Raw genomic sequence first — 26,064 nt, 5'->3', positions numbered from 1 at the left:
TGAGTTCCAAGTGAAATCCGATATACACCCTCTGTCCCAACAGATCATCCCCCACCCTCTCTGGTCCCCCCGTGTTGTTCCTGTGGGATGTTTTTACCCATGCATCCGAGCCCTACCTCAAAACTGTGCAGTACTGACATGGAAAACATCATGATGGCCAGAGCTTCCCAGAAAATGCACAGGGAAATGCATGAAGAATAGGCTGCCACTCATTTTTGCCGATGTTATGGGCACAGAAGGGCACTGCCTAAAACCACCATTGGACTACCCACACAGTAGTCTGAAACCATTGGGAATGGCAATGCTGATTGCCAAAAGCAACCTAGAATTGTGGGGAATTCATTTTCTTAAATCCCAAAAATGGGTGCATTACCAGTACTCACCACTATCAGAAAGCCGGCGTTTTAAAACAACACCAGACTTTTTTGTGTAAAACTGAATAAATGAACCCAAAGCAGGCCAAAGAAAGACTTACTGAGAGGTGGATACAATCTAAAGTTATATTCTGAAGTGACTTGAAGGTTTGGCTGAGCTGTGGATTTCAGCAGTTTAAGTAAATTTGGACTGAAAGACACTAAAAATCTAAATGTTTAAAAGAAATGAGTGACCTACTTTTGAGTGTCACATAGGTTGCAATTGTTTAAATGTCATAGTTTTAAACTTAGAATCAGCATTCTAGCTGCATATGTCAAAATTGTTAGTTTTATTTGAATGCAGAAAACTGGGTAACTAAAAGTGACATTAGCTGGGGCCTGGTTTAAGGAACTGAATTCTGCCCACCAGCTACCCCCGACAGGAGTTGAGACTTGCACAACAGCTGTGTTCCCAGGCCTAGCTGCCTTTTGCTGTTCCCACCAAAAAGGGATATGACACTTCTCTGATTGAATTACCTGGGCTCTGCAGGAAATTGAACAAAGCCCTGTCCTGACTCAGGCAAATGTTTTATTGGTGGGAGTTGTAAATGTGTCTTCCTCCTGGAAGGAAAGGGGAGGAGCACTGCCTGTGAGAGCAAGCTGGCTTGGCAGAACTGGAAAAACCAGAAATTCAACCTTGTGCTGGGGGGAAAGCACACCCCTTTGGGACCAGAACATAATTCTAAAAAGATGGATCATTCATAGAGCGGACTTGTGAACATTTTATAAATGATACCATAATTCTTGTGATTTTTCTGCCCACATTTTAAGAGGTTTTTAGAACCGGTGGTATGATCTGGGGGCAAGCTAGCAGTTAAGAGGGTATTACTTAAAATGTATGCATGTTAAAAATCTGACACTTCATCAATTAATGTCCATACTCCTTGCGCACATGTGTGTAAATTTGGGTTAATGTCCGATATTGCAAAACCAGTTAAAAAGTGAAATATGTGCCATTTTTGAACCCAAGCCCCCAGGAAGAGCAGATTTGGACAGGGTATACCTCCTGTGATATGTGATGGGTGCATGTAATTTTAAACAAATGTGTACCTGTGCAAATATGTCTTTTGGGTCAAAATATAGATTGTGTGTAATTTGACAGGGGTGGGTTCTCTGTATCATAAACAGACCTCATCATGATGACACTTCATTTCATTCCCCCAATCAAGTGGAGAGGGGTAGGGCCTAGAAAGCTAGCTCCACACCCACTTTCAAAACACATAAAAGCAGACAGTCAGGACAGATAGGGACATTCAATTCCATTTGCTGCAACGCGCTCTGCCGGACCACACAACATCCAGAAGATACTAGATTCAACACTTAGACTTTAAAACTCCAAAGAACTTGATTCAGAACTCAAAGCAAGGGCCTAAACCCACAAACTGAGAACTCTTCTCAGTGGGCCTCAGCATCCAGCAAACCTAACCGCGATAGCAGCATCCAGGAGCCGTGCAGATCAGCGCTGGGTCCAGAGAAAGCTGTGCAGAAAGATCCAGAAGCAGTGCTGTACCCAGAGAAAGCAGAGCAGTATCCAGAACCAGAGGCAGAGCAGAGCTGACCCAGACCGCTGTTCGCAGAACTAGAGAGCTGACCCAGACGCTGTGCGTAGAGACCGTCCGTGGCGAGTGAAGAAACCTGACCAGATCCGTGGCGAGACCCATTCTATTTCTAAATATATTGTGAGTACCTAGCAGAACTGTGCAGAACCAATCTCTTAGTTAAAATAATATAATTCAATCTATTTTAATCTAACCAGAACTGCCTCCTAACTGTCACCTGTCATTTTGCAAAACTGTCACCTGTCATTTTGCAAAACTGTCACCTGTCATTTCTAGCTGCTAGCTGTAACTTGTCACTTTGAACTTTTAAAATTTCAAATCTGAAAAACGACCTTTACCATATCGCTCATATCTCTGTGACCGTTTGCCGCAATCGCGAAAAACGCACTCGCGAATTTGCCGCGATTTGCAAATTTCTCCACGTGTGAAAACAGCAGCTTCCTTGCTTTCATTTGCCAAAAATTCGTTTAACCTGCCAATCATTCCTAGAACATTGCTAAAGTAAGCCTGAACTAATTTAAACCAACTAATCCTCAACCTGAACCTCCAGAGGGAATTAAAATCATTTTAGCACATTTTCCAATATATTGCTATCACATTTTAAAGCATTTTGAGCCTGTGTAAAACTCATATATATTCTCCTCTAAGCTTGCTGGGAAACTGGAACTCTGTATTACATTGTGATTGTATACCTGAACTGTGTGCTCTTCCTTCCATCTCCTTACATTGTATAGGGGGGGTGAATTGTCACAAAGGGAAAGTGATTACCTTGTCTTTTGTGAAACCATATCAGTTTATCTTCTATACTGCATTTCATTCATTCAACCTTGCATTTCCTTGAACCCTATAAAGCATTCTCTACCACATTATTCTTCTGTCCCTATTTACCAGTGTGCTACCTTATCCATTTCATGTCAACTCCTTAGTGATTATAAAGAAGTGTGCTAGTGCCAGATTCTCTGTTGTTAATCTTTATCATATCAGATTAAGTGTGATATTCAATTATTAAGTTATTATAAAGTGTGATATATTTATATATATATTGTTTAAATTCTCAAATAAACCTTTTAACTTGCAAAACAGAACTACTTCTTGGCTCAGTGGGGTCAGGGGGATTCCAAGAGAGGGGTGTTATATAGGGGTAGTCATCCAGAATGCATGAACTGGACATAAAGGTATATCAATAAGGGTTTTCATTCAGTATTCTAGACTAGGCGTTGACTTAGCTGTAGTGTTGAATTGAATCCTCTTACATTCCCTTGTGCACCCCCCCCTTCCTGCACACAGGAGTCTGTCCTGATACATTCTGGTTTCACCATCACCATCTAGTGGGCAATGCTGGATTTTACTTTTATGGACTTCATTGATTCACGGTGCGTCACCCTTTCTCAACTCTCATGCTGGACTTCCTTTGCATCTTGTACCCATGGTGGCCCTGAATCATGCTGTTCCATCTTCATCTTGTATCCTGGCTTGCAACATTATGTGTTACTACTGCCGTCTGCAATTGTATTCGCTCTCCTCTCTTGCTTCTCCACTCTTTTTTACTGCTTACTCTCTGTTCTCTCCTCCCCTCCCCCTTTTCCTATCTCCTCCCCTCTTCCTCTTACTTTCTTCTATGCACTGACTCTATCAGAATTGTCCCTGGACCTACTATGATAGCAACCTCGTCTGTCGCTCCACTATCCCCTTACTGTTGCCCCCCTCCCTCCAGAACTATCTGAAACGTTGTCAGGCCTAGTACGATAGTCACTTGTTTTGTTCCTCCCTTCCCTTTCTGCACCCCTCTCCTCACCTTTTGTTTTCCTCCAGCTCTACCAGAAATGTCGTCAGGCCTAGTACGGTAGTCGCCTGTCTGTTTCCATTTCCTTCCCACTCTCCCCCTCGCTTCCTTATCTTTGTCTTAGCTCTTGCACTATCTGAAATGGCGTCAGGCCGAGAACGATAGTTAATTTCACATCCTTACTGTTCATGGCCTGTAAGAATGTCGTTGTATTTTCCCTTGTTCCCTTCCTTGCCTTGAAGCGCTTTGAAACACATTGTGTATAGGAGCTATATAAATAAACTATCATATCATTATATCATAAGAGCAGAGTTTGAGTTGTCCATGAGGTTTGTTAATTATTTATTGCATTTTTATTACGCCCAACCCCTAGGGTGTCACGGCATAGTTACAGACATCTTCGCATGAATGAATACAGTTGCAATCAATACATTTGCAGTCATTTGCAATAAAAACATTAAACAGGGTATATTACATTCCGATATAGGCAATGGCTAGTCAGGATGGCGAGTCCTGAGAGCAGCAGTTGGATAGTTAAAATGCATTGAATAGGCACGTTTTTAAGGACCTCTTGAAACACTGGTGGGAGGGCTCATTTCTAGTGTGTAATGGGAGTGTATTCCAAGTTTTAGGAGCCAGTACTGGGAAACTGCTGCCTCCTGCTCTGGAGCATTTGTAGCATGGGATAGAGAGATGTGCGTATTTACTAGATCTGAGTGCTCTCCATGTCTTATTCAGGGTGACAGCGTTATTAAGGTAAAGGAGTGCTTTTTTTGCTAGACATTTGTCAGTGACGCAGAGTGTTTTGTATATGATTCTGGCTTTTATGGGTAGCCAATGGGCTTCCCTCCTGGTAGTGGAGATGTGGTCTGATTTTTTGAGTCCAAGGGCTGCTCGCAGCACTTTATTTTGCAGAAATTGCAATTTGGCCAAGTTGGCATTTGATGTACCTAGCAATAGTAAATTGCAATAATCTAGCTTTGATACGATGAGGGCACGAGCTAGGGAGGTGCAGTTGCCCGGTGTGAGAAATTGCCGACTTAGTGCAATTAGGTTAGATGTGTAAGAGGTGGCTGACGATTGAGCATTCACATGTTTGGACATTGTCAAGTTTGCATCCAGAGTTTTAACTTGCTTTAGGACTGGGATGGGTGGTCCATCGATATTTATTGCTGAGTAGTCGGAGTGGAGGTCATTGATTTTAGCTGGGGTGCCCACGAGTATCTCCGTTTTCTCATCGTTGAGGCAGAGACGGTTGATAGCCATCCAGTTTTGAATTAAAGCATAGATTTTATTGTTCGTGATTTTGTCTTGGTCATAGTTGCCTGTGATTGGGATGAGGATCTGGGTGTCATCCGTAAAATGTGTGTAAATGACACCCATTGCATCCAAGGCAGCAAATAGTAGCTTTGTGTACACATTGTATAGTGTAGGCGACAAGCAGGATCCTTGTGGGACTCCTAGTGATACTGGGATAGGGTCTGCAGATTCGTTGCTAATGGAAACTCAGGAGGTTCGATCAGCAAGGGAGGATTTAACCCAGGAGGTAGCTTCTTGCGAGAACTGAAAGTCCTGAGCTAGAGTGGCACATACTTTGTCATGGTCGACTAGGTTGAATGCAGCGGACAACTCTAATAGCAGCAATATGCAGAGTTTACCAGTGTCTCTAATGGAATCCATCTGGATTTTTAGGCCCCGGAGTGACGTTTCGGTACTGTGGTTGGGCGTTAAACCAGATTGTCTGTCTCCGAGGAGGTGGTTTTGTTCGAGGTGAGATTGAATTTGGGAGTAGGATATTTTGTCAATTATTTTCAATAAGAACAGGACTGTGGTTATGGGGCGGTACTTCGTGGGCACTGTGGCATCCAGCGATTTTTTTTTTTAGGATTGGGTCACCCAAGCTTCTTTAATACTGGTGGGGACGGTGTTAGTGCTAAAAGATGCATTAACAAATTTGGTAATAATGGGAGTAAGCGTAGGGGCACAAAGTTTGACTAAATGAGCTGGGAAGCTATCTCCTTTACTTGAAACTCACAGATGGAATACACCCTGATGTTTATAGCTTCCCAACTATATGTACCCCTTCTATACGTGTTGCCGTGGAATTTCATCCAAACTAGCGACCCTTCTAAAACGTTATGCATGACCTTGCCTACATTTTCTTTCCACCCCCTGCACTGTTCCCATGGACCAGCATTGCATGGGGATAGAGAGAAGGGATGAGGAAACTACACATCATAGGGAATATCAGATCCACACTCCCCTCAGCCGAGAGCAACCCAAAAGGGAGACATCAAAAACTTGAAGAAAAACGTTGCATGCCCCTGAGGTGTTGCGACAGCAGTTTATTATAAATTCCATAATTCCCTGCCACGACGTCACAGTAGGAGGACGCAGTCTTCAGAAAGGGAAATAGTTGCTAATAGCTTAACATGAAAGCCATACACCACAATAGTGCGTTTGTGAATATGAGTGATTGCAGTGTCCTATCAAACTCAAAAGAGGCACAGCTCCTCTTCCATATACACTTCTATGTCCATGAACCTGTGTATCTGACACCTTTGAGTAAATGTGCAAACGCAAGATTATTGAACCGATCACGTCTTCCTATCATTGTTCCGCATAGATGTGGCTACAAAACGCAATGGTGACCGGATGCTGGGCACAACATTGCACAGTCTTGTCTTAATAAAAACATACGGGTTGATTGCCATTGTATGCTAAATATTTGGGACGTGGAATTGTCAATGAGTGTTGTGGAAGGTTCCAGCTCGTTGGACTGCATACCATCAGGTCACGCTCATCTAGGAATCACAAGGATATCGCTACTACTCTTAGACTGAGCTTGGATACACCTGGAGTCTTGACTGTCCAAAATGTATTCTTGCCGGAAGGTAAAGGGCTAAGGAATAAAAAGGTTTGATAAAGTGTTGGATATTAGGAGGCAGGGTGGTTTAAACCCAAATCACAAATATGCATCCGTGCAAGGGTGGGTGGAGTATCTGGACCAGGACATTGGCATGGCTGGGGTGAAAAATAAAATTACTCTTGTGTCCGTTGTTGTTCAGACACTTGTCCCACCAGACAGGAACTGACTTTTTAGAGATGTGAACATATCACTTTATGGGTTTTGGGTCAATGCCTGAGGGATTTAAGGTTTTGCTCAATAGAGACTAGTCGGAAGAGGAGCAAAATATTTTGTTAAATCCAGGGTGGACATCACCAGGGTGCAAGGAAGCAAATGTCCCCCTGGATGCTCTTTGTATATGCTTTAGTGGGCGGGCTATAGCAGCAGGCATGTCGAACTATAGTACAATTAGTAAAGTCAAGCCGCTGCAAGGTGAGGCTGATTGGGCTGATGACGTAGGGAGGGCACAGCACCCAGGCTGGTCTGTGTCTACAACACTGTTGCAACTTGGTGGGCCAGTGCAAAGAGGAGAGATATCGGGGTCAGATAAGATCTGAGTCTGTCTGAGAAATGACTAGGAGATAAGTGCATTGTTATTGCAGAACCCTGAATTGGTGCTTTTAGAGTTGATCACACACTCTAGTCCCTGGAACAATTTTAGCTACTCGGGTATGGTAAACCGAGGGCTATCGCAGTTCAAATACCATGAAACGGTCCTTTAATAGCATTTTCAGCCTGCCCCAACTCAGTGAAATTATCTCAACAGGAGTGGCTGAGTCACAATATAATTTGACTTGCGGCAACAAGATCCTTCAAACAACAAACAATGTTTCAGTAATTTACAAGACTGAACCTTGTGCTGTGTTTTAGCAACTATTTCCATTTCCAAAGGCTGCATCTTTCTGCTGCGACGTCATAGCAGATTATGGAAGTTATTATCGACTGCTAGAGGATTACTCCCCTACCTCTCCTTCCCTCACAGAACCCTCACAATCGTATCTCTGATACTAAAAAGAATTAACTATGCAAACAGCCTCTACCTAGGAATGCCGGAAAGACTCACCAAGAAACTCCAAAGGGTGCAAAATATAGCATCCTGGATTCTATTAAGGCTAAACAGAAGAGACCACATCACTCCGGCACCGAAAAGCCTACACTAGTTACCAGTAAAAAACACACCGACCGACCTACCTACTAACCCCACCTCCCCATCTTGCACCTCCAACAAAATCAACGGCACTACATCTTGGGCTTGCCACACTACACAAACACACCAAGAATCAACTCAATGTTCACACCCCACCATCTGTCTGAGATTCTGGAAGCGCACCTAGAATGTACCACCCGCCACATAGTCCATAAAACCGTCAACGACACAAGTACACACCAAGAGACCAGAAAGTCGTACAGCAACAGCCACCCACGACTCTGGATCCCTTATGAATACATTATAACCAGTGTGCACAACCACAACATCACACTACACACTAACACCAACAGAAACACTGGCACACACCTGCGGCACTGTCTTTCCCTTATGGTTACAACGCACAGGGGCTCGTGTACCAACTCCCACATACAAACACTCACAGACGACAGTTCCTCCTGGTTCTGAACCTATGCTCTCATCCTACATCCTATTCTCACTAACCCCCTCCCTCCCTCTTTTGCAGAACCACGCAAGTGACTGGAGACTGCCGTGGGCAGTAGCGGTGCGCAGTATAAATCAACGTAACATGACATGGGGTCACAGCAGGTGATCCAGCATTTTCTCAACTTTTTTCCAATGTAGGTTGCTGCAGAGTAAGGGTAGTGGGAACTTACAAGTTTGGCAATATTTATAGTGGAAATTCTATCAAACTTCTCTACCATTTCCGCCACTGACAATCAAAGTAAATCTGCCGGATTATAAGTGGCAACAAGGCAGGGTTGATCCCTTTTCCTGGAGTCCTTTGGACAACATTGGGGGTTTGGAGCATCCATCACTGGTGCCAATTCTGTCCAGGATACATGTCCTCTGCTTTACCCCAAAACTCAAGATTTGGCAGTGCAAGAAATAGCAGAAATGGAATTACTGTGACTTGAGCCCCTTTTTTTGTACTGCCAAACTCTAACAAGTCACGTGGAATTTTGTATGATATGTAGTCACGTGGGCCTTCACACTACACCGTGCCAATGCTGTTCCATAAGAGGCAGCTCAGGAGTTTGAAAAGGGACATAGTTAGTTCATACATAACATAACCTCATACACAGATTGCTTTCAACTACAGGGCGAATTTCAACTTGGGGTTCCCTGCGACATCATAGACAACTCGGGCAAAGCAAATGTCACTTGGAAACCCTGGTGGAATATAACTGTATAATCTTGTATTGCTTGCCTGTCTGGTGTATGGAACCCTGAGTGAGTGACATCTGTCTGGAGTCCAGGTTGTTAGTTATGTTATTGTGCATTTTTATAGCGCCTTATATACCATTGGTATGATCTAAAGCACTGAGGGTTAAATGCCCTTGAGGACCGTAGTCCAGGTCAGTGGAGAAAGTAGGATAGCATATAGTGCTTGGGTGCACTCGGTATGTGTGCAGCCAGTGGGGATTGCATGGGGCAGGCCCTATACAAACAAAGTAGGTGCGGTGCAGTGCAGTGGTTGGGAGAGATCAGTGGAATGTGTGCAGCAAGGTAGGTGGTCCCGGAGTCTGCATTCTAGCTGCCATGGGGCCTGTGTAAGAGATTATGTGTGCAGCTAGGCCAATTTCCTCGTGGGTTACAGCTATGTTCTAACAGACCGTTGAGGTGTTCAAATCAGCAGTGTAGGTATGTGTGCAGCTAGGCCGAAATTGACCCAGGGGTATAGCTGCGTTGGTGTACAGTGGAGAGTGAGCATATTGGTAGGAGTGAGTGTCTGTGCTTACAGGTAGGAGGCCCCTGTTCCTGGTTACTTCCCGAGCTGGTTGGGCTGGCCGTTGCTGCCCTGGTGTTTCGCGTTAGTGGATCTCCGAGAGACATTTTCTGGCTGGTGCAGAGTATGTCGAGTTAGCACGGTTGGGCGGTCCTTTTCCAGAGGCTCTGATTGTAGGCGTCAGAGGGCCCATTTTCAGGGTGCCTGGTCATAGTCTATGGCGGGTGGTTGGGTAATTCTTGGCACGTTAATGGTTACTGCACGATTCTCAGGAGAGTACAACCAAGCATAGTCGCTACAGCGCTGTAGTTGAGGACAGTTGCTACAATCTATGCTGGGTGAGGGTGCGCAGTATCTCTGCTCCCATTCGACTATCTGATGTACCTGTGTGACCTACAATAAAGGCACTCGGATGCAGAAGACACCTTATCTCTACAGTTAATAGCAACAAGTCTATAATTCTATATGCAACTCCTTTCCAGATATCAGAATTCCTTTAGATTTGATTTTTTGTGAAGTTAAAATCTCAATTTGTTTAGAATTCAAGGTAGTTCAATATCAATTCTAGATCTATCTGTATATACTTTTCTTTCCGAAGTTGTGGCTGGGCTAAATATTGTCCATCATTCATTCAATTTGTTTTATGGCCCATTTCCTGTTATCTAAATGTGCAAACACTGTAGTATTAAGAAGACTCTGGTCTTGCGAGCACCAAGGCATAACTAAGAAAATGTCTATCATTTAAGACATGCACCATAATGTGTAAGAAGAATGTGGGGATGCCACAGTCCATAAAGCAATGGCAGCCCACAAATACCCACGTTAATTTCAACGCAATGTGACCAAATGCGCAGTCAGGAATCTCAAACTTAAATACAGGTCCAGGGTCCCCCAGGTCGCAATACTCCAGGGAGGCACTGCAGCATAACATTGGGTTTCTTGCAGCTGTACTACTGGCCTGGCTATTTAATACTGATCCTGCCAGTTTCCTTGCAAGGTTATGCATGACCAGTCTCATACTCCACGAGACTCAGAGAACAATCCTGCCCTACAAGATTCTGCACTAGGAATCCTGCTCCTTGAGATCCTGAACCACGCATCAGGATGTTCGAAATACTGCAGTGCCATCCAGGCTCTTAGTCTGGCAAGTGACATAGTGGTAAGTCTAGGAGACCATCCTCTTCAGTAAAATCTGGTCCTGTTGAGTATCTGGGAGGTAGAGATCTCCAACTTGTTTCAGATCCAAACTGATCACTTGCCTCTCCCTGCAACCTGCAACATAGTCTTATATTTTAGGCTGGATGATGGGACTGGAGAGCACGTGGGCCAGATGCCACCACTTGCACTTTGATGTAGGGCCCAGAGGAAGTAAATGGAGTATCCCTTAGTCTCCCCAGTCCATCACCAGCCTAAGATAGAATGCCACATTACAATGCCCCAAGTGACCCCACACATATACCATTGCTCTGAAAGGGACACCAAGACTAGAGTGATTGGTGCCCCCAGGTCCAGTAGAAGGGAACAACCTGATGGGGAGTAAAGGGGATGTGCAATTTGCCAAGGAGCGGGAAGCTGGGGTCTTGAAAACCTTCTCCACACCTGCATAACTCATGAATACTCGAACCCCTACAGTGAAAGGAGTTTATCCCCCTTCTACCCATGGTCTCCATAACCCCTTACTAAGGCTGTTCCCAGACCTCACCAACCTGGTTCTGTTGTCACACTCACAAAGCAATATATTAGAACGTGAATTGCCAGTGAGAATATGATATGTTGATATTGTGCTCTGAACTTGTGTATTGAAACTAACGGGCACGTGCCAACAGGTTGCCCAGCCTTGTGCAAAGCTTATAAGATGTTTCTTAAAGGATTTGTGTACAATATAGAATGGATTGCTGAAAACTCTTTTGGGGAACGGTGTATTAGGGGGGACTCTATATCCTTAAAGATTGCTCTATATAGTATATGGCAAAGGGATGAAAGCATGCTTAAAGAGATGAATGATAGTGTGCCAAATTAATTAGGTACAAGCAATTAAAATAATGTTACTAATATTAATTTTAAATACATTAACATAATGAGAATGGCTATATGCACATTAATTTGATATTACGGCTTTAGAAAAAGAGGAAGGGTGTACATTTGTATTAAGGCTTGCAGAAGGCTTTTAATGTTTTATTAGAATGAATTTAGGTGTAGCGTGATCTGATAAACGTGTAGATTGTATGTGAATAATTGTATGAATTGATGTATTTAATCTGTTTATATGATATGTTGAAGTTCAAATTGAACGATATTCATAATCGGATACGAGGATCTTCTTTTAGCACTAAATTGGTTAACCCGTCCAGTCGCACCAGAGTTTTTTAGGCCTCTTTATATTGTTAAGTTCTACATCATCAATATCATACCTGTCAATGGGAGGTTGCGACACAGTAGGCTCTACAGAACAGTAAAGGCGCTTTCTATATGCTGCACCCATTTGGCAAAAGAAACATTATTAATTAATGCAGCATTAGCTCTACATGTATTTTCATCAATAAATGACCACCATTTCTTAAGTCGAGCGTTGCTAATACCCTAAGCATATTTTGCCATTCCTTCGTTCTGCCAGAGACTTTATGCTCTCTATACGCAAGTGCCAGATCCCTTCAGTAGGCATTTCTCAACAACACCTGACCAAAGAATAATACCAATGGGAGCAAATACAGACTCACACTCAGAGTACGGTGCTACTGTTAAAAGAAGCCATCCCAAATGCTGGCTAAAAAGACATGAAACTATTTAGTCCGATATCAAGAAGAGTTACCCAGCCATAATAATTAACAACAATAGAGTCCATTCACTTCACAGGGAGAAAGGATTTCCTGCAGTCACGCATTAAGCATGCCACCACTGCTTTGATTGACGTCCATGGTAAGGGGCTTGGCAAACATAGCAATTAGATATTGAAGGAGGGTGTCCAATTGGCAGGTGCTAGTGGTTTGGGCATAAATAAGGACATGTAAGTGAAGCTATATATAGTCACACAGAACTACACACCTCCCCGTCCCAGGTGGTTCACATTTCAAGCTTCTGAGAAGAACCAAGGCTATGCCTGTGCTGGGTCCTTTATGGGTTAGAACATTGAAGAATAATGTACATTTCGAAGAGGTCATGAAGACAATTGTCAAGGTGCAATTTAGAGTCAAAGAATACCTTGATAACAAAGGGTGTAAAGTATCTTTCTTGAAAGTTGGTGAGGTTGTCGATAATGGATACCTGGTTAATGATAAAGGGAAAGTCTACATGTTCTGGCCATAGCGTTGCTCATAACTGTTGTGAATGTAAGCTGATGGCAAATAGTGGAGCATGAAGCGGGCGAGCAAGTGCAACGCCCCATGTTGGGAGGTGTAAGTCGGTGGTGTGGTTTGTTGCACACCGGAGTCTGCTGGAAGATCTTATTGATGGAAATGGGTTCCTAAGCAAGTGGTTTTGCAAGCCATAGTAATAGCCACGATAGGTTGTCATCCCGCATCCTAGCATTTGGTGTAGAGACAATTATTTTGGTTGGTGTTTGTACTCTGGCACAACCTATAATAAATGCACAATTTAAAAGATAAGAAAACCAAAGTAAAGGGGAAGGACAGGTTGTATTTTAGGCCCGGGATTTGCTGGAGACTTCTTGGAATGTTGATACATTCTATAATACTTTTGGAGATTGGGTACAGAGGTTGCAGTTGGTAGGCCTGTGAACTGTGGCTTTTACTTGCCTCTATTTACATACCTTTTCCCTCACCGTTTTGTACCAGTCTTGAGTCTTCCATGCATACTCCTTCAGATCCCTTATGCCATAGTACCCCTGAAATACAAAAAAGAGGGACATCCACTGTAACACTGTATGAGAATAGATGGAAGCATGTCATGACTGGAAGAGAAGCTTCTGCCAGATAGTTGCCATTAATAGGTATGCACACACTGCCAACAAAATAAAATGAGTGGTAAAAATACTCCACACAAAAGAGGAAACTGACACATAGCAGCCTTTCCTGCGCTTCCACTCACAAAGCCTACCAGCAGAGCAGACCTACAGGAATGATTGTTGTTATTATCAGTTCCTGAATTACTAGGTGCAAAAGTATGGATTGTAAAATAATAATTGGAGTAAAATATATTTTTACTGAGCTAAAAAAATAACCCCACAATGAACAAAAAAGGTCTACTCCCGAAGGCAATAATTTTACTCCCATCTTAAAAATAATATGGAGTAATAATCTCATTTTATCTGGAGCTTTGGGTGCGCTTGTAGGGAATATCTCTGAAGTTCCACTTTCAGGAGGGACTAATGTATCAGGAGGGTCATCAAATGATGAAAGTCAATTTGTGAAAAAAGAAGGGCCAGTGTTTCTTCTTCTAATACGAATAAAGTACTGAACAACATGGTTATATGTTCTTATGTTCTAAATGCCCCAAGATTCTGTTGCATTGTCTTTAAAGTAAGCAATGGTCAAGGTTCTTGGCTTGAAAGAGAAGAGAGAAGTGTATGTACCATCTCTTCTAAACGTGGAGATTAACATTAGCCCAATTGCCTGAAGGGACATATTTCTATCTGTTAATTTAAAGACGGTTGCCAACTGCATATTTTGTGAACAACAATCTGTTCGCTCCTGGCAGATGGCACAGTGGACCCCTCGGGCAACCTTAAAGTGGGGTTGGGCCCGGAATAGAGCAATGTGGCCCCAAAGACCACGCTCAGCCTCTGAGGAACAAGCCATCCTCTGCAGAGAAGTTCATATAACCCCAATCAAACACTTAGACATGTTTCACAAGTGTCACAATGTGGCGGTTAAGGGGGGTCACATGTGCAGAGAGCAGTGCTATCGGAGGCGTCACTTCATGCTTGTGATAAATTAACGGGTGCAGGATCTTACGTGTATTGGTAACATTTAGCGCATATATATATGTCACAATCATATTGCAAAGGGCAGAATACAATTTGTAAAAAGGAGCAAATACTTTACCAATTGTGACAACTGCAGCCACTAACAGAAGAGTGGATATTATGACCCATGTTTGAAGACGCCTAACATTTTTCCACCATCCTGGAAAAAATAAGCACACAGTATTTTAAAAGAATGACCAAAAGCCCCATGCTTCAATAGTTCCCCCACTGCCATTCTCCTAGCTGTGCCTATCATATGTCAATATTATTTGAAAACAGTGCAGACCTAAAATAGTCCTAATTTGAACGTCGCACTATAGTCCCAATTTGACAACCCTGACAGAGGTATATTCTAAACCAGTATTTTTTTTAGAATCTAGGTATATGTCCAGTTTTTCCAGACATGGTAGATTGCCACTCCGCACAGTTCCCACAATATTAGTTTCCACTTCAATTGCTATTACCAAACCCCCATACAACTTTGAGTTTGCGGTTGGTCAACTCTGGATTATTGTTCCACACATCCACTCAGTTCAGAGTTTGCATATCGGCAGTACAAATTGTCCAGTGTTTCCAATTGTAGTGTATAGTATAGCATTTTGGCAATTCCAGTATGCTACAAAGTTCAATTCGCAAAATCCCATTACACGCCTTTTTTGACATTCGCAATTTGCACAATCCTGCTACGTTCCCACTTTAAACATGGAAGTACATTGACAGTATGTGCAACGGTAGTATGTTCCAAATTCATCAATTTAAGCCCAGTTTTCACAAAGCTAGCATATTCTAGGAATGCCAATCCCAAAATAATCATAGTTTAACATTGGTAGCTCAGCCATTATTGGTTTTGGGGTACTTGCCCCACAAACCATTATTGAAGGGCTGAGCGGGAAAAGCAGGGCACATCACTCAAGCAGCTTCTAAGGTAAGTATCTGTGAAACTGGTCGAACATAGAGCTATTCAACAGTAGCACCAATCTGTGCCTTCATGGTAGATGCCCACTGGCTCCAAACTGTCGGGGTGCACAGTTCGCCAGTGGCAAGTGGGAGCCTGCAAGGATGCTGTCCCTTCAGCGTGCTGGTCATACAAGGCACTGGAGGGTGCTTCATGCCCACAACTCCAGCATGAGGAGCGCCTGCCAGCACTAAGAGTGTGCCTTCCCCAATGCCTCCTACGGATCACACCTGAGGCAGGGCTCTAGGATAAATTAACAGCTCTCTCCCTGCTTCCTTTTTCCGTGCAACACCAGTGAGAGTGGTAGAGCTGTGCAGGAACGGGGCTGATGAGAATAAAGTAAGTGAAGGAAGGGTAAGAGGGATGATAATGAAAGGTGTATTCCGTCACAGTGCAGAAAGCTTTCCATACAGTTTTTGCACATGCCGGCTGGATGTCGCATACATTTTACTATCTAGCAAAGGAGAAGTCTTTTTTACTCTCTTGAAATCACATTTACTCTCAAAGTTTAAAAATCAAGCAGTAAAATACTTCCAACCTCAAAATCCTATCTGGATCACTGGTCTCAAGATTACCTTTCTCAGGTTCAAGGCAATATAGTTCCACACGATCAGGGTTTCTTCCCCAAGTTCAAGGTAACAGTTCAAAGAAAAAGGGTCTTGAGGATCCGTCCAAAAAACAATATTTGCAGTTCATCAAATCTCAGGGTTCCCTTCCCCAAGACTTCAACATAGTAACTTAACTGCCATTAAAAACTGGATGTCATCCCATTTTATTTCTCTCAATACTTTTAAGACTGAAGTCCTGTTCTTTCCCTCCAATACTCTTCCCCCTCCCTCTCCTCCACCTTCCATTCACTTTCCCCCCTCCAATCTTCCTATCTCTGCCCACGCTCGCAATCTAGGCATTCACTTTGACTCTTCCCTCTCCTTTGCCCCCCATATTTCTCTTACCTCTCGCGCCTGTCACTACCACCTCTTCAATATTCGCAAAGTCTGCTCCTCTCTTACTTTCCACGCAACAAAACTTCTACTCTCCTCCCTTATCTTCTCTCGTCTCTTCTACTGCTCCTCCCTACTCCTTGGACTTCCTGCCTGTCATCTTGCTCCCCTCAAATCTATCTACCACTCAGCCGTCTGTACCCTCTGTCTCCTTTCCCCGCATGACTCCATTTCCTCTTTACTCTCCTCTCTTGGCTGGCTTCCCTTTCACTCCCAACTTAAGTTTCATTTCCTATGTCTAGTCTTTAGATCTCTCCATGACCTGGCTCCCCCTTATCTCTCCTCTCTCCTCTCTTTCTATAATCCCTCCCGCTCCCTCCGTTCAGCCGACCACTTCCTTCTCACCGTTCCCCCTTCCCCATGTGCCTCCTCCTGTGTCCGCTCCTTTCAGCTCCTAACCCTCCTTCACTGGAACTCCCTACCTCTCTCTTTCCGCTCCACACCTACCTTTTCCTCCTTTCGCACTTCCCTGAAATCTCTCCTTCTCCATCCCTTGCCTTGAAACCTTCCCCACCTCTCATCCTCTCCCCTTCCCTCGAATCCTCCCTATGATCTTCTCCTCCCTTCTCCTTATCCCCCTCACTTCACCCTTATATCCCTTCTGTTCCCCCCTCCCCCTTCCCCTCTTCTCGCCTCCCTTTGCCCCTCACTGATGAATTGCTCTGCTTACTGTTTTTATTGGTTTGATTCATTGTAATTTGCTTCTTCTGTTATAATGTTTTATGTATTCTGTTGTTATAATGTAAAGTGCTTTGGATGAAAGCGCTATATAAACATAACAAACATAAAAATAAACATAAACTTGTATTGGTTTCAACCTTTCAAAGGTCCACTTAAATCTAGGTCCACTTGACGCGCTTTCTAGTTTGCCTCACCAGTTCACTCACAGTGCTGTTTCTTGGGTTCATTTCACAATGTCCGACTTTCACCATTCAGGGTTCCCTGGTGTAGGCGCAGTTGTCAGACCACTGTCCCCCCACCACAGGTCACCCAACCAGGAACCCTGGGCTCTTCAGCCCACACAGGTTCTTCTATACTTGTCCCTGTGTATAGATTCACAGTCACTTAGTTTCTCCTTGTCGGCCTTTTGGCTTTGCCATAGCGTATCACACACCTCTTGCCAGTCTTTGACCTTGCTGCACTGCATCTATTCCTAAAGTTCCGTTTGTAGTGGTCTTATTCCTGCCCACCTTTCTATTGCACTTCTTCGCACTCATGCTCTCTTTCCATGGGTTACTTTCGAATGGGCGTTTTCCCTTCTAGCTTTCATCAGCTATTAGCATTGCCCATAAAGGTTTATTCAGTTCTAAATTCAATATGTTTAATTTTTCTTGGTTTCACGTTTTCATTGAATTCGGTATTCAATATGCATACTTTTAGCTTGGTTTCAAATTTTCATTCAGTTCGGTATTCCATATTATTTCCATTTATTCAGTATTCACAAGGTTGCATGTATCAGATCTTTACGACTGCACTCTGCCCCTTCTAGACCACCCTTTCCCACTGGTGTCTGGTAGGATCATCGGTCTTCGCAATGCTCTCCGACCCTTTGCTTACTGCAGCGTCAGCTGTACATTCGTTGGGGAGATCTGGCTGCCTCTCCCACCAGTTATACGGCTTTGCGTGCACTTAACAGCTTCCTCTCTGTGGCTGGAGAAGCAATCTCTGGACAGGTAATCAGCCCAACCCTCTCAAACGGTTGCTTGTTTCTGGACCTCCCAAGGTCCCGTCTGCTCTTGCCTGCCATCTTGCCCTCGCTCAACTTCTCCTCACCAAGAGCTCCAGCCTCCAGGCTCCCGTCTCTCCGGTCTCCCCCTCTCTGAACTGCTTGCCGCCTTATACTCATGACAACTGGTAAATGATCCCGGGTGTGGGTCATGTGGTCTAAGTGCCTGACCATAGTTAAGGAGAGATGCCTCTTCCTAGTCTCAGTACAAGATTGGTGAAATTAGCCACTAGTTTTCATCCCTCTTAGTCGCCTCTTCCTCGTCCCAGTACAGTCATAGGTAAAGTGTGGGAAAAGGAGGGGAGCTGCCCATAAAGGCTGGGGGAGGGCTAGGTTGGTCTTCAATAGGAAAAGGGAGATACCAGGTCTTGTCCGTAGGTACCCCAGTCCCAATCCCCCAGGTAATCCTCCCTCGCTTTCCCACCCCCAGAGTCAGGCTCCAAAAGCGATGGCCTTTCCCTGGCCACCCGAGAAGAAGATGCAGGGGGAGTAGGAGTGATGATACCCTTGGGTTTCTCACAATAAGGAGATTGATGTCTCACAGTAAGATTCTTTAGTTTGGGCAAGTGTACTTAGCCCAAAGTATGGTAACAATATACATGATTAACTGTCTTATATAAAAACAGTAATATTCATAGAAAGGCACCAAAATGAAACTCTTCCTTCATACCCAGTGGGTAAAGAGTCGAGTCTTTCAATCCAAAACTTCTCACTCTGGGACTGTTTCTTGCTCATGTCGCCACACTGTGGTGGTGAGTGAACTATTTCAAGTACCACACATCTGAATTATGCTAGATTAGGTTTGTGTTCATGAAAAGGTCTGTTTACAGGGAATTTGTTGTTGCCTGTACATAGGTTTGATTTGTGTTCGGTCCAACGCTTTTACCTTCCTCAATGTGTGACCCACATAATATTTGCCACATAGTCAATGTGCCGCAACATGATCTTGCATCTTGTCAGTGGGTGTCTCATCAAATCACCTGTATACAATGTTGTCACAGTTGTTGCAGCTCAAACATGGGACTGTATCTCTGTGTATTCTGCATGTTTCTCTCAGCCTTAATTGATCTTTGAAGTTTCTACCACGTTTATAAGCTATCATGGGCGGTTGGGGGGAAAACGCATGTTACTTGTGGATCTAGCTGTATCAGTCTCCAGTTTTCCTTAAAGGATAGTTCCGGGACTTTTTTTTTTATTGTCCCTACGGGTCGGCCATGTGTTTGTAAGCATAAATCGGTAGATCGTAGGAAACTTTCCTATGGACCTTACCCGACTTTTCGCCCATTATCGCACTCGAAATCAGCCTCCATTTTGTGATAATCCTATCATTCCGCCGCATCGACCTGGCTCACCTGCCTTTGCGGCACTAAATCAAATCCCCCGCCCCTGAGCCTGACATCAGCAGACCCGTACTGCCCATTTCAAGCACGTCTCGTGTCAACAATCGCTGCGCCTCAGCTATTGACGTGTTGCCATGGAAATGGCAGGACGCCTCTTTCCCCAATAAGTATAAACAGACCGTTTCACAACATACAGCAGCAGATTTTCGATTCCATTCCTCTCTCTGTGTTACTTTGAGTATTCTGTGACCAGTGCTCTGGTCAGCTACCGTCGCCGCTTGTAGCCCGTGTGAACACCTATACCATCTCTGTAAATTATTTTACTATCTTTACCGCACAATGGCCACAATAATGCCGTATATGTACGAGCCCGAGTACACCGAGGAGGAACTACTGGAAAGGCAAGCACGCGAAAACGATGGGGATTCGGACGGCAGTTGGGAGGACCAGTCAACGGATGAAGAGCCTGGACCATGTCGCATGGACGGCGTCTCCACCTGGTGCACGTGCAATCGGTGCGAGCTAATGCCAACTGAGGAGGAGAACTGCTGCTGCCGTGAAAATTCCGGGTGCTTGGCCTACATTTCGGAAAGCGAGCAAAGTCTGCAGGAAGGCGAGCAAAGTCCGCAATGCATCACCGAGCTGCCAGAGTTCAGGGAAGCCTGCCTCTCACGGACAGTGTTGAGGATGATGATGGTGCTTATGCACGAACTTCGTGGCACTGTTCGTCCGCGTAATCTGAGTAACGAGTAAGTATACTCTGTTTGTGATGTCAGTGATGCCACCACTATTTCATGGTCGTCTCCCACATATAAAATTACATTTACATATCATTCGAACGCATGTAAATTGGTTCCATATAGTGCATTTTCTAGATATAATTTTTTTCTAAGAAAAATGACATGTGTTACCTGAATCGACATTGATAAGAAAGTTTGGTCAGTTTAATACAGTTTGCATCTTTTTTTTTCACAGGTGGTACAGGCTGGTGGCCTATCGTTGCTTCACTTGGTGGCTTCACGGGAGGCTCGGACACCGCGTTCGGAGAGTAATACCTGCCTGTGCGGTACTTGCCATTAGACAACATTTCCCCAGTGACAGTGGACAATACCGCGGATTTTCCCTCGATGTGCTGCAACCTCAACTTTACAATGTGTAATGTTTATTATTTATGTTTAACTAAAATCTAAAATAAAGCCCAACATATATTTTAACAATGGTTGTTTTGATTTTTTAAATGAATCTAGTGTGTCTCCGTTGAATAGCCTTCCAGTGCCTTGTCTTGTCACACCACATGTCTCCGGCCAGCATCCTCCCTCACGCTGGCCGCACACCTTCAATCCACATAACCGTTGAACCCATATATGCAGCAGTCATACATATATTATTTTGTGGGTTGGCATCAAGCGTTGGCAATAAAAAGCTGTTGGATTTTATTGATACAAAACATGGTTATAGGTAAATAATAAATATGGTTGATCATAATAAATCCTCTTTTTGGGCACCGGGTACAGAGATGACCCCCATATATTCTCCTGGGAGGGTGAGGTATTTATAAAAGAGGCCAAATTCATTGTATTCGATAGCTGTTTGATGGATATTATTATGATGATGAAATGTGGGCATTGGGTTGGTGGGGAAGTATGTGGGGAGCCATTGATTAATGTGACTCGTGCAATTCGAGGCACTAACCTTAAAATACATGCCACCTGTACACAATATCATCCGTTCGCATGGTCTGCACAACCCATGCTGGGGCAACTGCCAGCAGGCAATCTACTTTGTGCAGCGGCCGCACTTTTTAGTGGTTCAAGTTTTAAAAAGTTACAGTATTTCTTTCAGTTTGTGGGAATCCATTTCATTGCGAAAAGTCAGTTCTACAAATACCAAACCGATTATCTATTTCCAGCCATCAGCGAAGCTTGGAGAATGGAAAAAATGTCAATGGAAAGTACATTCGCGGGCAAACGCTTCAGGCTAGCCGGTGATGGACAGTGCGACAGCCCAGGATTTTCAGCCAAGTACTGCACCTACCACTTTCAGGACATGGAAAGTAAGACAATTGTGAGTTCGGTGGTCGTGCAGGTGTCACAAAGTACATCCTCAGTGGCCATGGAGAAAGTTGGCTTTGTAGCATCATTGCAAGAACTACAATCGCGGGGAATGGTGATCGACCTGATAGCCACGGACAGACACGTTTCCATTGCCAAGACAATGAGAGAAGAGTACAAAAATATAAATCACCAATTTGACGTATGGCATCTTGCAAAAACAATCAATAAAAAATTGTCGGCTGCAGGAAAAAAAAAAGATATGCAAGGTATTTCACAGTGGTCCAAGTCAATCAGCAACCATCTTTGGTGGAGCTCAAAAACATGTGAAGGGTCGTTGGAAATTCTACTGGAAAAATGGCGGTCAGTAATGTTGCACTGTAGCAACGTACATCGATGGTCGACAAATGAGCATTTCCACAAATGTGAACATGGCCATTTGTCCACAGAGGAGGCACGGAAGAAGAAGTGGTTGATTCCTTCATCACCCACTCACAAGGCCATTGAAAAGATTGTATTTGATAAAACTATAACAAGAGATTTGAGGGGACTCACGGAATTCTGCCACACAGGAGATTTGGAGGTGTTCCACAATATGTGCCTAAAGTACAGGCCCAAAAGATTGCATTTTGGCATGGAAGGCATGATAAATCGGACTCTTCTAGCGGTCTTGGCACATAACCATAATGTTGGCCGTCAACAAAGTAGGACGACCGGAACTTTAGGGACGCTTCGCTACAATAAGGCCTTCACTAAAAGAAGTAAACAATGGGTGATCAAACCAGTGTTTGAGGATATGCAATATGAGTTTATTGAGAGACTTATCGTAGATGTCCTCGATAGGCACATACATGGAGTGGTGAACGAACCTATGCAGGGGACAACTGCATTGCCACCCAACATTGCCTCTGTTCCATGTCCACCTAAAGCAGAGCTCATTGAGAAATACACATCACGGTTTAAATGATTGTAATTTGATTGTCTGTTCTCTCGAGTCTCCTCATGTTGCAGGCCCATTGCAATTAAACCAAACAGTAATATAAATCATTTTTACAAAAATTATAGAATGTTTCCGTATTACAAACACATGGCCGACCCATAGGGACAATAAAAAAAAAGGCACGCAGACAAGATGCCCTTACACTAACTGCAGCTAACTAGAAATGTGTGCTCGCTCAAAGTGAAGGTCAGCTGCTTTGATGTTTTGCTCGGGTGGCGGAACGGCCCACGACCCAATATAAGGTTCTATTGTGATTTGACCTTGACAGGCCGGGACCATCCTGAAAGACTAAGAAAAGATAATGAATAAAATTTCAGAAACGAAACGATGAGCCACGTTCATTAGAAGAAGTAACGTCGGCAAAGAAGGAGTGGTGTTTCGGGTCTGCCCTACACAGAGACACAATGGAAAATGCAAATATAATGTAAGTAACTTTTGATGAGTTTATACCGCAATTTCATTACTATACAGTGGCTTTAAAGACGGGTTCAGTTGTACTTGTTCGTTCTATGTGGCATATTGTTTTCTACCGCGCACTATCTTGAGGAGAAACATCTGCTTTTACTGAAGCACCTCAAAACCTTCCTCTTTGCTTCTGCTTTCTCTCTCCCTCTCCCCTGCTACAACTGGTCCACTGTCTGCGACCTCGGTCCTGGGCCCTTCCACTCTCCACCTGCACTGCCTCCCTGTCAACCCCTGCACTGGGGGACTGTCTCAGTATCCTACAGCCCCCCCTTCCCAGCACTTGTTCTGCACTTACCTTGCACTTGCCACCAGCTGGCCCTATTTATTTATTATTTTATGCTACTTACCTTGTACTCCACTCCCCCCCCCTCCCTGCCTCGCCACGCCTTTAAACACTTGTGTACACCCAGTAGCGCTGTCCTCGCTATGATTTTAATAAGGATCTGATGGTGAGACTAATTTCATTTTTTATGTTTTTAGGTACATCATTCACTACTGTCTGTGTCACGAGTACCAGACACCGGCGGACGGCTTCTACAGCCGCCAGTTGCTTCTCCGCGTGAACAACGTTACCACCCTGACCATTTTATGGGACGATCGCCAAGTACAAGTATGCCCTTACGCGGTACTAACGGTTAGATGCAACATACCTACCGTTGTGGTGGCCTAGTGCCTCGTTGTTGGAACAGCCATGCGATTATCAGTGCGACCGAAGAGCTTATTTTTATCGTAAACCAACACCCTGTGTACTGCACACGAACATCGCTTCCCTCAAGACGAACTAATTTGGATCGAGAGCAAAGAAAAATGCAAATCGCTGAATATTCTCTAAACATTTGATGTCCAATAAACGTACTTTGCCAAATGTACAATCTTGCCGTTTGCTTTTAAACCACGGTTTCACATTCCGAATTGTGGTGCTGTATTGTGAGATGCTCTAAGACCCTGTGTACAGCAAAGGACCATCGCGTTCCTCAATACGAACTTTTTGGAACATGAGCAAATAAAAATGCAAATCGCTGAATATTCTCTAAACATTTGATGTCAAATAAATGTACTTTACCACATTTACAATCTTGCGGTTTGATTTCAAAGTACAGTTTCATATTCCGAATTGTGGTACGCTGTATTGTGAGCTGATCTGTGTTGATTTCCGGGGTCTGTGTGGAGTCGCGTAGAAGGCGCCTGGGCGCGTTTGCCTACGCAGCTCAGTCACGTCACGGATAGAGGCGGGGAATATGAATGTTTTGATAAAGTCTGTTTCAGGGGCGGGGGATTTGATTTAGTGCCGCAAAGGCAGGTGAGCCAGGTCGATGCGGCGGAATGATAGGATTATCACAAAATGGAGGCTGATTTCGAGTGCGATAATGGGGGAAAAGTCGGGTAAGGTCCATAGGAAAGTTTCCTACGATCTACCGATTTATGCTTACAAACACATGGCCGACCCGTAGGGACAATAAAAAAAAAGTCCCGGAACTATCCTTTAATCTTTCAGGATATTTGGTAACTCTGACTTGAGTATTTCATGGTGTGTAGGTATGGGAATAGGCCATTCTTAGGTTTGGATACCAAAAGCTGTTTTCTAGGGTGGTTAGTGTTTTTTTCATGGCTTCCTTAAGCACATTCGCCAGGTAAACTCTAGAGGAGAAACATTCACTGTCTAAGATTCTTTTTAATCTCATAAATTGGCGGTACGGTAGGATGTTTTTTAGGTGTGGGGGATTAAAGCTTAAGTAATGTAGTATGTTATTAACGTCAGTGGATTTTCTGTAGATAGTAGTTTGTGTCCGTTTATCAATGCAATTTCTACATCGAGAAAATGTAGTGCTAGGTTGCCAATTTGAAGTGTAGATCTGATACATGGGTAAGATGTGTTGAGGAATTATACTAACTGAGATAGTGCTAATAATCCAATACCAAATATATATCTTTTCCAATAGATCCGTTTCATGGACCATACTTCATGGCTCACTATCTGTTTTGTTCCAGGTGATACATAAATATGTTGGCATAGACGGGATGTACTGGCCACTTGAAGATAGAATGTTTTGTTCAAGTTCTTGTGCAAAACTATATTTGTAAATTCTAAATTAAAGATCTTATTTGCTTGAAAAGAATCTTGTGGGAGGAGTATTCACTCCAATGCTTCTCTACCTTGGTTGTGTGGAAGTGAGGTTTATAGGCTTTTGACATCCAGAGAGAAAAGGATGTAGTGTGCCGGGAGCTTATAGGGTTCATTAAGAGGCTGGGTCCCTCACCTATGTAGACGATATCTATACAATCTGTTGCAAAACTTAGTCTAAATATTTTGCCAAAGGGTAAAAAATGCTTTTGGTACCTACCACTATTGGCTTGAATGCTAGTTCTTATACAGTTTGGGCAACACATAAAAGACCAGTGTAATGGGACATTTTTTTTTATCAGGTATTCTTTGGTGTGACCCAATCATGGTCTAGTGGTCTTTGTACATATCATGTTGAAGTTCTTTTATGGAGCATGTGCGATCATGGTCTAACACAATGTAAGTAGTACTGTATTTTAGAAGGTCTATACAACTATTGGTGTAGAAATCTGTGTCCATAACAACTATTGCTCCACCCTGGTCAGTTGGGTTTAATGTTATCGAATAATAATCTATCGATTAATCATCTGCTAACTCCTTGATCAGTCGTGTCTGATGTTTTCTAATATTGAACTGTCTGTGGCGTTAATAGTTTGTAGGTCTTTATGGAATAAATAAAATGTTTGTTTACTTAAGGACTATTTACAAATGATTATTGGATATTTCTAAATGATTGTGCCATTATGTTAAAAGATTACTACATTAAGTATATATTGTTGGCGACTTAGTATAGTGCAGGGGACGGGACCATCCGCTACTTTGGATACCATTTTCTTTTCACTTGTGGCTTTCAGTCTCTGTGCCAGGATTGTCTTTTTCTCCCCTTAACCTTGAACCTTTTAAACTCCTTTTGCCTATCCTGAGATACATCATTTTCCAAAGCATTGAGCATGTGATTGGGACTCCTTTTTCTTTAGGGCCTT

At 43.6% G+C, this 26,064-nt stretch overlaps 1 protein-coding gene across 3 annotated transcripts in view; it reads right to left on the bottom strand.

Moving 5' to 3' along the window:
• Positions 1-26,064, bottom strand: part of LOC138580143 (early activation antigen CD69-like) — a 267,208-nt gene that overhangs the window by 83,569 nt on the left and 157,575 nt on the right. For all 3 annotated transcript variants that reach the window (XM_069650462.1, XM_069650461.1, XM_069650463.1), the window contains exons 2-3: positions 14,561-14,641; positions 13,327-13,401 (exon numbers count right to left, since the gene is read on the bottom strand). In XM_069650462.1, the coding sequence (XP_069506563.1) occupies positions 13,327-13,401; positions 14,561-14,641 (156 nt within the window). The remainder of the gene's footprint in view (positions 1-13,326; positions 13,402-14,560; positions 14,642-26,064) is intronic.

This window comes from Ambystoma mexicanum, chromosome 3p, assembly GCF_040938575.1.
Source record: "Ambystoma mexicanum isolate Mex_15411 chromosome 3p, UKY_AmexF1_1, whole genome shotgun sequence".
NCBI classification, from domain to species: domain Eukaryota; kingdom Metazoa; phylum Chordata; class Amphibia; order Caudata; family Ambystomatidae; genus Ambystoma; species Ambystoma mexicanum.
This window is presented reverse-complemented; position numbering and strand designations above follow the sequence as displayed.